Source organism: Paralichthys olivaceus, chromosome 19 (genome assembly GCF_024713975.1).
Source record: "Paralichthys olivaceus isolate ysfri-2021 chromosome 19, ASM2471397v2, whole genome shotgun sequence".
Classification (NCBI taxonomy): Eukaryota; Metazoa; Chordata; class Actinopteri; order Pleuronectiformes; family Paralichthyidae; genus Paralichthys; species Paralichthys olivaceus.
Window position 1 is genome coordinate 10,651,607 of NC_091111.1, and position 12,854 is coordinate 10,664,460.

The 12,854-nt window shown below is 41.8% G+C and overlaps 1 protein-coding gene across 1 annotated transcript in view; it reads right to left on the minus strand.

The window, feature by feature from the left end:
• Positions 1 to 1,395: 1,395 nt before the first annotated feature.
• xkr6b (XK, Kell blood group complex subunit-related family, member 6b) overlaps positions 1,396 to 12,854 on the minus strand; it is a 40,584-nt gene continuing 29,125 nt past the window's right edge. The window contains exons 2-3 of the mRNA XM_020091998.2: positions 3,282 to 3,478; positions 1,396 to 2,508 (exon numbers count right to left, since the gene is read on the minus strand). Of these exons, the coding sequence (XP_019947557.1) occupies positions 1,538 to 2,508; positions 3,282 to 3,478 (1,168 nt within the window). The 3' untranslated portion in view covers positions 1,396 to 1,537. The remainder of the gene's footprint in view (positions 2,509 to 3,281; positions 3,479 to 12,854) is intronic.

A 12,854-nucleotide genomic window follows, 5' to 3' on the forward strand; every position in this document is an offset into this window, starting at 1 on the left:
TGGTAGAAGGGGGCAGATAAATTGGAAATACAGCTCTGTATGATGCGATTTGGCTTTGTTTCAACTGCAACTGCCAGAACAGTGGCCCTGTACACACATTTATACCTATTAGAGCATCACTTCTTTGAGGGCACACTAATGTTGAGGAGTATATACTTTTAAACACTGCAACATGTTGTGTTATGTAAAAAAGTGTGTGCTCTGGCAAAATATAGTTATGTCAATGACTATAAATGTGGACACAAATACGCACTGAAGTATAATAGCATAGAAATATCTTCTCAGATTTATCATATTTTTTCCTCAAGAACTTATTACAAGTCTTTTTGCGCCCAAAAAGCATATATTAATCAACCTTAAAACAAGTGTTGATAAGACAACAAAATAGGGAGGTTGGAAAAGGGAGAATTTTCTAGGATTCAGAAGGGAATGGTGGAGGATTCCTTGAAGGCTGTCTTTGCACTTAAGAAAAGTGCGTGTTAACATACATTTGTACCCTTCTACCCTTTACTAAACACCTACAATCTTTACAAAAGTCTTTGGAATGTTTTTAACTATGATTTTACACCCACCAATTGACAAAACATTGTGCTCATTTCATATTTCTCTACATTCCTTTCATTGTGTTCTTTGTCCAACTCAAGTTGATGTTTTAATATTTTGTGCTGTCTCAACTGGACAAAACTGGCCAATTAAGGCTTGCTGTTACAGCTTGCCTCCACTGGAGGGCAGTCTGCACTGTGAAAATTGAACGTGGGTGGAACTGATTGAAGGTCAGTGTGCTTCTCTTTTCTTCCATACATGATGTGATTACCATTAAGGATTTTGAGCAAAAATAGCACAGCCAGGAAAGACTTGAGCCACGTGGGCTCACAGAGTGAAAAGCCATTTTGAATTGCTTGTCTCAGACACACATGTGCTCTGGATTTACAGTATCATGATGGAACTTTCAGTGCTTTTGAATTCACGGGCTCCGGACTCGGTAAACATTAACATACATTTCGATGATGTACATAAAGAATGGCAGTAAATGTTACAATGTGCAAAGACCTGCCTCCTCTGAGATTCTCCTCCATCATTCCCATCAGGCTTTGCGTCAGTCCCATGTCACAGGGACATACAATGTGCCCTTCACAAGTATTCACAGGTAGAATCACCAATACAGTATAATGCATTAAACACATTTCATAATGAAACATTCATATGTTATCTACACACTCATACAGAACGTTCCTGTATGCAGAGGGATTTATATGAGACTTCTGTATATATCACATAAGATACTGTAGGTTCAAAATTTTCTCTCTGTACTGAAAATAAATCATGACCGTGTGTTTTGTCTGGACATATTTTTGCCTGACAAAACCCACATTTACTGCAGGAAAATTGAAAGATCATAGAGGAGAGAAGGAGAGAGCCAAATGTCAAATGGAAAGAGATGGTGTCTGAAGAGGAGGAAGAGCAGAGTGAAAGAACGGAAACGTATGTGCATCGTTGTGTGTAAGAGGAGGGGACAGAGCTGTGGGAGAGGATGCCTTCAGAGAGAAGATTCATACTGCAGGAGTTCATAAAGAAGCGGGCCGTCCCTATACCTGATGCCCACTGCATTTGGGCTAATGTACTGCAGCACATTTATGGTCCTGCGCAGGCGCCGATCCACAAAGTGTGCATCCCAGGCTGGGTAGCGCTTTCTGGGCATGTCTATCTTGATGAGAGGACCCTCAGGTTGGATGGGCCTGCCGGCTGCATCTACAGGCTCTGTGGACCTCACCTGGAAAACCGGAAGGCAGGTATCCGTGGCTGTTTCATCTGACTCAACATATTCCCCTGCCAGACCTCGTGTTGGGGTGGCCTGAGAGCCTCGGGGGCCTGGTGTGGGAGCCATGGGCTCAGCCTCGGGGGGTAACGGAAGGCCCCACAGCAGCTCAGCACAGCAGGAGCTGGCCAGCACCCTCAGACGGGGGCCCATGGGGTGTAGGACCCCATAATAGAGAACCATGCAGGCCACACCTGAAGCAAAGCACAGGAAGACGCCACATAGGGCAAAAGAGGCATAGGCGTCAGTGGTGGCTGGGTCGCGGTACGCATACCAGAGGGAGCTGAGGATGGCGTTCTCCAACAGTACTACTGTGTAATAGGCCACCATTCTGTACCGCGTCCGGCCCTCACGTACATTAAACCAGCAGAAGACATAGACCACTCCCACCACCATGTTGAACAATACCTCCTCCCACTTGGACATGCAGAAGTCGGTGCCGCCATGGATGACCCAGAAAGCCATGGCACACCAGTGGAGCACCACAAAAATGCCAAAGTAGATGTGGAAAACAGAGGCAAACAGGGCAAAGGAGAGCACCCTTGAGGAGATGGTGAAAAGACGCCAGAAGAGGTGCACCAGGGCACCACGGTAACTCATACTCTTCTTGTCATCACGTGAATCTCGCAGGAGTTTGTGGTAAGAGGCTAGCACCCAGGCTAAGGACAGGAGGGAGGACATGGCAGAAAAACCTGGGGATATAGACAGACAGTAAGAGTAAAAGAAGAGAAAGACTAAGAATGAGAGATACTGATATTTGACACTAAAAACATCTGCAATTGTAATAAAAATCTAGTTTCATCATAAGTTTAAAGCATAAACTAATTGCGGTTTTATCTTGACAAGGCTGCCACACCACTTCACTGTGTACAGTATTGGAATAATTTCCACCAAGGCAAAGCCATCCCATCTTTCAAAAGCATATTATTACCAAGATCATCACAGGTCATTCATTCAACACAGTTTCTATTTAGTGCACCAATTCAGTTTCCGTAAGACATGTATAATAGTAGAGCAGACAGATATGTCGGAGCAGTAACCTGCTGCATGAAAACGATAGAGGATTATCTGCAGCAGCATGGTGTCTCAGAAAACGTATTGATGGCATTTCTATAGACACTCCGACAGAGAAGGGTATCCCTTGTTATGATTGAATTGCCTTCCTAAGGTAACTACTTCATGAGGAAACTGGAATAGTAAAATCGGTTTCAATAGAAAGAGAAATAAGTATTGAAAATTGATACAATGATGGCGAATATTGCACGCTGTGAATAAAGTAGTATGTGAACTTTCACAGAAAAAAACTATTGTTGTACAATGGTGTAAAATATGGAAGCATCTTGACGTTATGCGATAACCACAGAACGAGTATGACGTATGATTCAAAAAAAGAGAGACATGAGACATGTTTTGAACTACACACAAACCAAATCAGACTTGTGTAGAGCCTTAGGAAAGTCCTTACACTGCAGCCACTCAGCCTTGTTGCTCTGGATGATGATGCAGAGCTGCAGCACCAGCTGAGGGGCACTTTCCAAGAAGGTCTCCAGCAGTCGCAGCATGTTGACATCGGCATACTCATACATCATAGCCCAGTAAAAACGCCTCTGGTTTTCCTTCTGCCGGTGACTTTGTATGCCGAGGTACATGGTGCGTATGTACCTACGGAGAGACAAATAGGAGGGAGGGTTAGACAATCCAAAATGTTCTGCTGTCGTCTATTAAATAATTTATAAATCATGTTAACTGAAAAGACAGTGATGTTTTGCTGCCCAAAGACATGCAGTGCACAGTCACAGTTAAACTGCACATGCTTGACTTTTGACAACACTAGAGGGCATGCTTTGCTAAATTTTTAATACATAGAAAATATAGCCATCTGTATTAATAATGAACACAACTAGCCAATACAGCAGAATATAAGCAAGAAAAATAAGCACAAGCAGAAGTGAGGAAAAAAGACATGCAAAAAGAAGTAAGGAAAAAAAACAAGATTAAACTAAATTAAACCTCAAAACAAACAAACAAAAAAGCTTAATATTGCCTCTTCTGACTCATACACTGTCAGTTTCCATCCTCATTTATTATCAGGTTCCGAATGAGTCAAGTGTGGAAAAAAACAAACAAGTGACTGAACTTTACTCCGTAGTAGCACACGGTGCCCTTTGTAAAACAGTACTGACAGAAACTGCTCTGGCATCGCCTCATTAAAAACATTTGATTATCGTCCCTATGGCCTCTCAAGGTGTGGTTATTGAACTTGTTGTAGAATGCATGTAATAAACAAGGCAATAATCATTCTCGTAAGTGCACCACATGACCCATATAGTCCACTGCAGCAGCAGAAGGTATTTTCATAACTGATGGGGCTCTCATAATGGTGGAGTGACTCTGGTGAAACCAGGGAGATGGTAATGCAGGCAAAAAGTGGCAGCTAATTGAATCAAGCTCCTTTTGTAATCTCATCTCTAATACTGCTTCTTTTTTCATTTTTAAAAGGGTCATGACAAAGAGTTATTGAGTACAGCTGAGCAAAAGTGTAATATGCTGAGGGCTGTGATTTAGCTAATTGAGATTGTTATCTTCTTTGAATATGGATTTGTTTAGAAATGTAACGCTGTAGTTGAATAAGATGAAAGCATAACAGCTGTCAAGCAGGATTTTAACCTCCTCTAACATGTTAACCCAAGTCTGGCTGTAGAGATAAACAATCACTGAAACTAGTTTTACAATTATAGCGCTTTATAGTTATCTTAAACGTGACTCCAGTCATTGTATATTGGGTAGTAGCTGCAGGCTCTATCTGCCTGAGCTGGCAGAGTGGCCAAATAAATCCAGCACTTGATGTGAAGTCAGTCAAGCGAGGACAATAGTGTAGCACGGACAGAAATAGACTAGACAGTAGCACTCACCAAAACAAATTGAGAGGCCATGGATCTAAATTCAGTTCCTAAAAGTGTGATGCAAATTCACTGCAGCATGACAAACAAACAAAAGGCAGAAAATGAGTGGTTTTCAACATAATTAGCTTCTGCATTAGCTGTCGGGAAAGAGATTACTGTTTAATTTGAAATGAGGTTGAGAACATAGCACTCTACAGAATGCATCATTTAGTAGTGTCTGATAGCTTGGTTATTGTTTTGAATGATATTTAAGCATGAACTAATTTGTCTTGGAGACAAAACAGCAATTCAAGACTTTCAGTTAAATGTTACAAAACCAGGGAACATTTGGTAAATGTGGAAGCCCTGAGGGAAAACTGATAATCTCCACATACACTTTATTTTTTCTTCTGGCCATGAGAACATGGTTTATTTCTTTAATTTTGAAATATATGCTCAGATCTTAAAAACTTGAATTTGAGGTTGCTATTTTTGCAGGAAAACAGAATTATTTATTCATTTTTAATGAATAATTAATTATTTCTTGACCAAAAAAATTATCTGGTGAGGCAGAAAAAATATTTAAAAAATTGATATTTTAAGGAACAAAAATAGTGAAATCGATTGGTCCTTTTTTACTATGCTTACTCTACTATATATACTGTAACAAACTCCTCCCCATGGAAGATCTATACTTCATTTAGCACTGTTATAGAATCCTCTCCCCTCTGAGCCAAGTCTGCTAATGCACAGAGTGATGAAAAACAGACAGGTGTGGCAGGGAAGTTTTGGCGCACAGGGATGACAGTCTTTCTCGGGACAGTGGACAGGGCGAACAAGAGAGGGGGCAAAACCGACAACAATATTTTGGGGATCAATAGCTCTGGGCTGTAAGAGGCACCATTGTATCTAGAGGTAAAGGCTGGCATTCCGTGACATTTTCAGTCAGAATGGTAAATGTCAGATGGAACCAGTCATCCCCCTCTCCCTCACTAATGACATGCCACAGAGACCTACACAGGCCCTTTGTCTCCATCCCCCAATTTCCATTAGTCTGTGTTCCACTGATACGTCTGACTGGTCGGTGGTGCCACCGTCAGAGGCCCAGTGATATTCATGGACTCTGTAGATGTCTAACTTTAAAAAAGAAGAGTCCACCACAGGCACGCTTTGAGGCTGCACCGAGGAACAGCGGGGCTTTGAGCTATACTGTTAGCATGCTCTCAATATCAATGATTACATGCTGATGTTTAACATCTTATTTAAGTATATTAGCATGCTGATATTTGTTGGTTAGCACTAAACACATACTGAGGCTGATGGAAGTTTCAATAATTGTTGTTTTTTTAATTTATTTGTCATAAACCAAATTTTGAAAATTAAACTTTTTTTCTGATGGTGGCGTTTGAAGAAAAGTTATTGAATTTGATTCTGTAACCAATTGTATCTCATTTGATCTAATAATTGAAATTTGCCTTAAAAGCATCAATATGAAACTCATGGTAGTACTTAAATAAAAGTGAGGGGATCATGAAAATCTTATATTAATTGGACATATATTCAAGAACTAAGTATGCAAATTATGAGATATTTCCCAAATTAAGTGAAAATTTTGACCTCTTGGTGGCGCTAGAGGGTGGAGAAGGAGAGCCTCCAAACTCATTAGGAATCATATCCTTGTCATCATGGGTGTCTGAACCAATTTTCATGGCAGTGTAATGTGGATAGAACATTTTACAAAAAGCCAAAAATATCAAACCTTGTGGTGCCTCTAATGTACAAACTTTCATAGCAATATTGAAAATGGTGGACGAACCACCTGACAGACCAACATTGACGTTCTTAGAGCCTAAAAACAAGTAATGAACAAGGTACCTGGTTTATATTTCATCTTTGAGTATCAGCAGTGTCCACACTGTAGCTCATCATTCATATTAAAGCAATATTCTCTAAGGTAATTCACACTTCAGCTCTTACTTCAAACCTAATATAGGTAATTGAGAGGTTTCACATACACATCTGTCACTTCCCTCTCTGATAATAGTTTGTTTGCTCTGATTTCCATGTTTTCAGGAAAAAAAAAAAGAATTGTACAGTTTAACACTTTGAGTTTCACGGCTGTCAGAAAAATCTGAACTCACTCCATCACCTCTCCAACACACACAGTGCACATTCATAAGAGTCTCACACACATCCCGCGATTGTGATGCACACTGTTAACACTCCCACTGTGCCTTTTAGGATGTAGTAACACAAATGGCTCCCTGAAAATAACCACACGCATACGCACACTTTAACACACAAGCACACACACACACTTGTCAGTGCTGTAGGTAATGGGGGATTTCCTTTCTATTCCAGACACATTTGTCAGGTGGATCTCTCTCTCCTTCTTTCTTCCTCCCCCTCGCCTCCCGCCTTTCACTCCACTTAGGCTGTGGTCCTCTCCTTGATGCTTCCCTCTCCCCCCCTTCCCTTTTAGCTCCATAGCTCCTCTACAGGGCTGCTCATGAATTATTTCAAGCAAGATCATAGCGATCGCTCATGGCTCGTTAAGCATCGTACACATGGCCTAACAGCCCGACACCGTGCCGGGGTCGTGTTCCAAGCCCGGCCGTCTGCCATTGCTGTCGAGACATAGGCAACTATTAACCCCCCTCCTACCCAGCCACCCACCCACCTGTACTACCTCATTACACACATGTGCATGTACAGAATTCCCAGCACACCATCTTCAGGTAGATTTAACCACATCTCAAATTCACTAAGCAAATATAGATATGTGATTACAATGTTTGCATGAGTACACATCTTGAGCATGAGCAACAGTGAGGGGCAGGTGGAATGACACACACACACACACACACACACACACACACACACACACACACACACCATTGCACCCACAGATCATGTGGACGACTGGCTGCTTGGCCATGTTGTTCCTGCCTCTCCTCCAAAGTCATTGACCGATGAGTCATCCGACCACCCTTACTCTAATCCCTTGAGTGGGTAGTTAGATGGATCTCTCTCACACACACACACACACACACACACACACACACACACACACACACACACACACACACTTAATCAAGTTTAACAGCATCTGTTCTCCATGTCATTGTCATGGGAAGACTCACAAGCTCAGACTGCATATCTTGCCCAAAGCTGATTCATAAGAAGATCACTAGTACTATTACAGGAGCATGAAGCAGAGCTCAATGCATCATCTGCTAACAGGTGGGATCTGGCAAAACAAAAAATATGGGAGGACATGTATCATACGCAAGATGTGTGTGTGTGTGTGTGTGTGTGTTTGTGTGTGTTTGTGTGAGGTGGAGGCAATGCCAGCTGCAGTGAGTCACACCCTGAGTCACTGAGGGGCTGCACATCGACTCTCAATAAGGTTTAAACCTCCCTTATCGAGGAGATTTAAATTTCTCTTCACTTCTGTGTCTTTCCATCACAACTCTCTCGAACGCCCCACCCTGACTCCAAGAGAGAATTCAGTTCCCTATTTTTTTCCCCTAACAGATTTTTTTCCACTGATACAGTGCAGGGTGTGTGTGTGGCGGAGGGTAGCAGTTACAGCAGATTCTGCCTATTTGCGGCCGTTCTGTTTCCTCTCTCTCTGTGCAGGTTTGCTTATGGAACATTTTGTCTTGTTGAAATGAATCATCAACTAGTGTAACAATCAATTAATGGTGTAAAATTGATATCTTTTATTCCATTAATTTCAACACTGGATTTATTTATTTCAACATTGGCTTCAGGATTTATTCTTCTTTTCTATTTATGGGCTCGGATATTACCTGTGTGTTGTTGTATTGTGAGTGTGAGTATTTGCTCTTGTCTCGTTTGGGTTAGGTTTAGGGCCCCTGTTCTTCATACACCACGTATGTGTAGCTTTGACGAGAGGGCTGTTGGGGGGGGCAGTGGAATGCATTGGTTGCATATGTTAGTAAAGCCTGTTCTCCCCTCTCTGTTTGCACTGCCCTCTTCTTGCCCAAATCTGTTGAACAACCTTGTCTGGTTTTAAATGACGCAGTAAAACGAAAGTCTTTTAAGAGTAACAGACAGATTTTCCTCACTGAGACGGCAGCAGTCAGAACACACAGGCAGCTTTCTATGTATGAACTGGCATCCAGTCAGTGTCTTGCTCAAGGACACTTCAACAGACTGTCTCAAAAATCCTTCTGCCCTTTACAGTGAATTAAAGTATCACAGCTCTGGCAGCAGCTTAACAGTGATGTAACTGTTGTGTTATTCATCATTTGCCAATATGTGCAGTGCCAAAGAAAAACTGTTATAGCAAATATCTCCTCAGCTTAGCATCCAAGCCTCTATGGAGACAAATAGTAGGAAAATGGAAATATAACATGGGTGTTTTCTAAATCATAGTTTATATATTTCAAGAACTGGGATTTTTGCACTTTCCAGAAACACTTTGAGGCTCAATGTGGCTCAATGGGCGTCACATTTTGACCATGTAGCACTGATCCCACAACAGATATGTCTTTATCTTCCTTATGGCGGTGAACAGCCCCGGATGAAAGTGTGGCTGAGTCGAGATCTAAGTCCCACGGGCGAATCAGATACTCTCATATATGAACAAACAGCAATATGTGCCCAATGCTTTTGGGCAAATCCTACACCGTGAGCTGCTGGATTGTTGAATGGAGACTGAATTGACATGATGTGAGCTGAAAGCGATGGGTAGCGACAGGCTGAGATCAGTGATGCTTTGTCAGCTCTGCTCCGCCTTGTCAGTTCTTGGAGCGTGCTCTGGTTAACCACCTCTGATGTCTTGACTAAATATTATCACTGTAATTAAAACAAATGTGTACAACAATTCATGTGGTTTGTCAGGAGTAGTGATTTATTATGGACATTTTTTTCAAAGGTTACACCAGTGAGAATCTTAATGGTTAAAAAAAATCAGTGTTATCGTATCATTAGTATCTTACCTAACATGACACGTCGACATGTCTGTTGTGATAAAGGTCTTAATTTAAGTTGACATCAGAGTTGGAATTAAAGATGTCACTCTCCAAGTTAAACTAACAAATCAAATGTATTGAAAGCTTTGGTATTTGCTCATTGTCCCTTTTAGAGGAATTAGCTACTGCTTCTAACACTACAATCGCTTAAGCTCACTCACTTACATTGAGCAAGTTGGAAGTGAAAGTATACATCTGGTTGAGGCTTAGTCTGATGTCAACCTGCAAAAATTCTCACAACCACTGAGATTTCGAATAAAGTTCTTTATATCCTGAAATTCACAGCGAGCAATGAACACACGATTCACAAAACAGGAAAATACAAAAAGATTTAGATTAAAAAAGTTTAACTTGGAAAGACAAAGAGATTCGAGAGCTTTTGATGATGAGGGCAGATGGCAGTGTTGATGCTGTAAACAAAAAGCATACTGTGAACTCCTAGGTGGAATTTATACATCATGTGCTGCCTCCTTCATTTTCTACCCTCACCTGAATGTTCTGGGTATTTTCTTGTTGTGACTGACCCGAACAGAGTTCATGTCGACTGTGAATACAACACTCCAGCCAGGCTGTTCAATCTTTTTATCTCTTTCTGGCAAGAAAGTCAGTAAGCGTATATCTTAGAATGTCAAACTATTCCCTTAGCGTCATGATTTAGATGTTGAAGAAATCTGATAACATTTCCCATTTCATGTGGCAGTGTCTGGAAGCTTCTCTGTCTGTGCAGATGACAAACACTGACCCACAGCAGGTCCAGTAGTCCTCCTCTCTTCTGTACTCTCTCTCTTTTCCTGTCTGAACAGCCAGTCATTTGTCACCATTAGCAACGGTCCTCAGGTACCCCAACTCATTGCACTGTGATCACGTGACATTGTGCAACCACTAAGATGAGTGGAAAGCAGAGAGGAGAGGGTGGAAAAAAGGTATGTGGGAGGAAAGGGTATAGGATGATGGTGAGAGAAAGAAGGAGAAGAAAGGGGAGGAATAGCGAGGAGAAGAAATAGGAGTGTCAGTGTAAAGAGGAACAGAACAGAAATCATGTGACGAAGGCCCCTCAGCAACAGCCAGAGATTCAGGCTGATCTAAGATAATTTGGAGTCATTCTCCATCAATAGACAACAGCATGATACAGATAAGGTGCAGATTCCATATCAGTGCTATAGAGAGGAGACTGCAGACAGAATCCTATCGATCACCTCTGCTGGGCATTACAAGCTATATTCAGGTGGATACTCAAATGAGGGACAGGATTATTTCAATGACTGATTTGCTTCAACAGTTAAAATTAACACTAGGCCACATGATGACTGCAACTGCAACTAATGATCAGGTTTTGTATTTTTCACTTGATCTTTTGGTCTATTAATTGTCCAAATATCCATCACAGTTTCCGATGTCCTCTCTTCATATGTTGTTGAACTCGGAAGTTACAGCAGAGATGGGCAAAGCCACAGTCAAAATGAAACATCCTGTTTTCTTGGATTAAATTGGGGATTTCTCTGTAAGTACACAAGTGAAAAAATATATTTACATAACATAGGTTAGGTCAGTATCAAGTTTTGGGCAGTAGCTTTTTGATTTGTTGTTTTCAAAGGTTAAAGTGTCGGATGTAGTGATATTTCTGAACTACTTTCCCAAAAATATGACACATTTCAGCTGTTTTCACAGTTCTTTATATAAAATGTACTGAATAATATTTACCTGAGGCACACACACACACACACACACACACACACACACGAAACATACTGCTATGGTTGGAATTCTTCTACTACTGAGAGAAAATAGTCAGTATCAGACAAAATATTAGGATTGGTGGTTACTGCAGTAATTCACAAACATTTTGTAATCTGTGGCCTTCTTCTACTTGAAAATGCTTTTTTGGAGAAAAATACTCTGACATTGAAAAATGAAATCCTCTTTCTAGCCACCTTTCCCTCTGTCTGCCTTTGACTTGCTGTCTCCCCGCCCCTCTTTTACTGTTTTGTGGCTGCTCTTCAACCAGAGGAAAGGCCAGATTATGTACGGATTAAGAAGAAAAGGCTTGACCCACTTGCTTTTCAAAGAGCACCGAGCCAAAAGGGGCCGTGCAGAGGCTGGCTTCCATTGAGTGTCAGCACTTCTGTTGTACTGTGTGAGACACTTGAAGCTGATGTTTATTGCTCTTAAGACTATAATTAGCAGGGCTGGCTTATGGCGTTAAAATGTTTCCCTGACTTAGCGATTGATTGAAGGTTCCCTGTGCAAATCTCTGGGGCCTGCACTTTGTTACCACTACGATCATATAAATATATATATACCCAAAAAACATGATCTCCTTGCAGCCACAATTTAGTTTTTTCAAGGTTTGAAGTGCTTACTTGCCGGTTAGGAGGCATTATGCATTTCTCGAGCCAGGGAGATAACTCAACAATGGAGGTGAGAGACAAGTCAGCACGCAAGGAGAAAAAGAGGAGCAGGAGGGGGGGGAGAGATAGAGAGTATATAGGCGTTGGAGATAACCGCCAAGAAAGTGGAAGAGAGCAGGCGAGAGGAGGAGAGAATAGAGAGAAGTGACAGTGTGATGTAGTGACAGAGGAAGTGGAAGGTGGCGAGACGCAGCGAAAGTGGCACGACAAAGACACAGCGAAAATCTACTAGAGGTGGAAAAGAACCTGGGGAGTGAGAAGAGAGTGAGAGGAGGGGAGTGAGAGAGAATGAGACCCAGGAGGTAAACTAATCACTGAGCACGCAATGCAATTTTCTGGCTCTGTGCCTCCACTACACCATACTCCTCCCTCCTTCACTCTCGCTCCCTCCCTCCCTCCCACCATGCAACCCCTCACCGTCTCGGGGGCTCTTTTTGCTATTCCACTCACACATGCTGTCTCTCGCTCCTCTATCTATCAGACGGTTCCATTTCAACGCACCCCTCTCCTTCTTAGTACTGCCCACTAATCCCTGTTCGCTTCCCAAAATGGATCGAGCCACTCTGGCCATCAGTTTGAAAAAAAAAAAAATGCTGTTGATGAAGGAGGGAGTTTCAATGGTGATGCCGTATATTTTGAAATCATTATTTAAATATTTAGAGCTGAACCAGGTGTCTTCAGGTGTTTTCATGTGAAATCGCATGCTGGGGTTTGTGTGTGACAAGGTCAATGATGGGAAAACGGC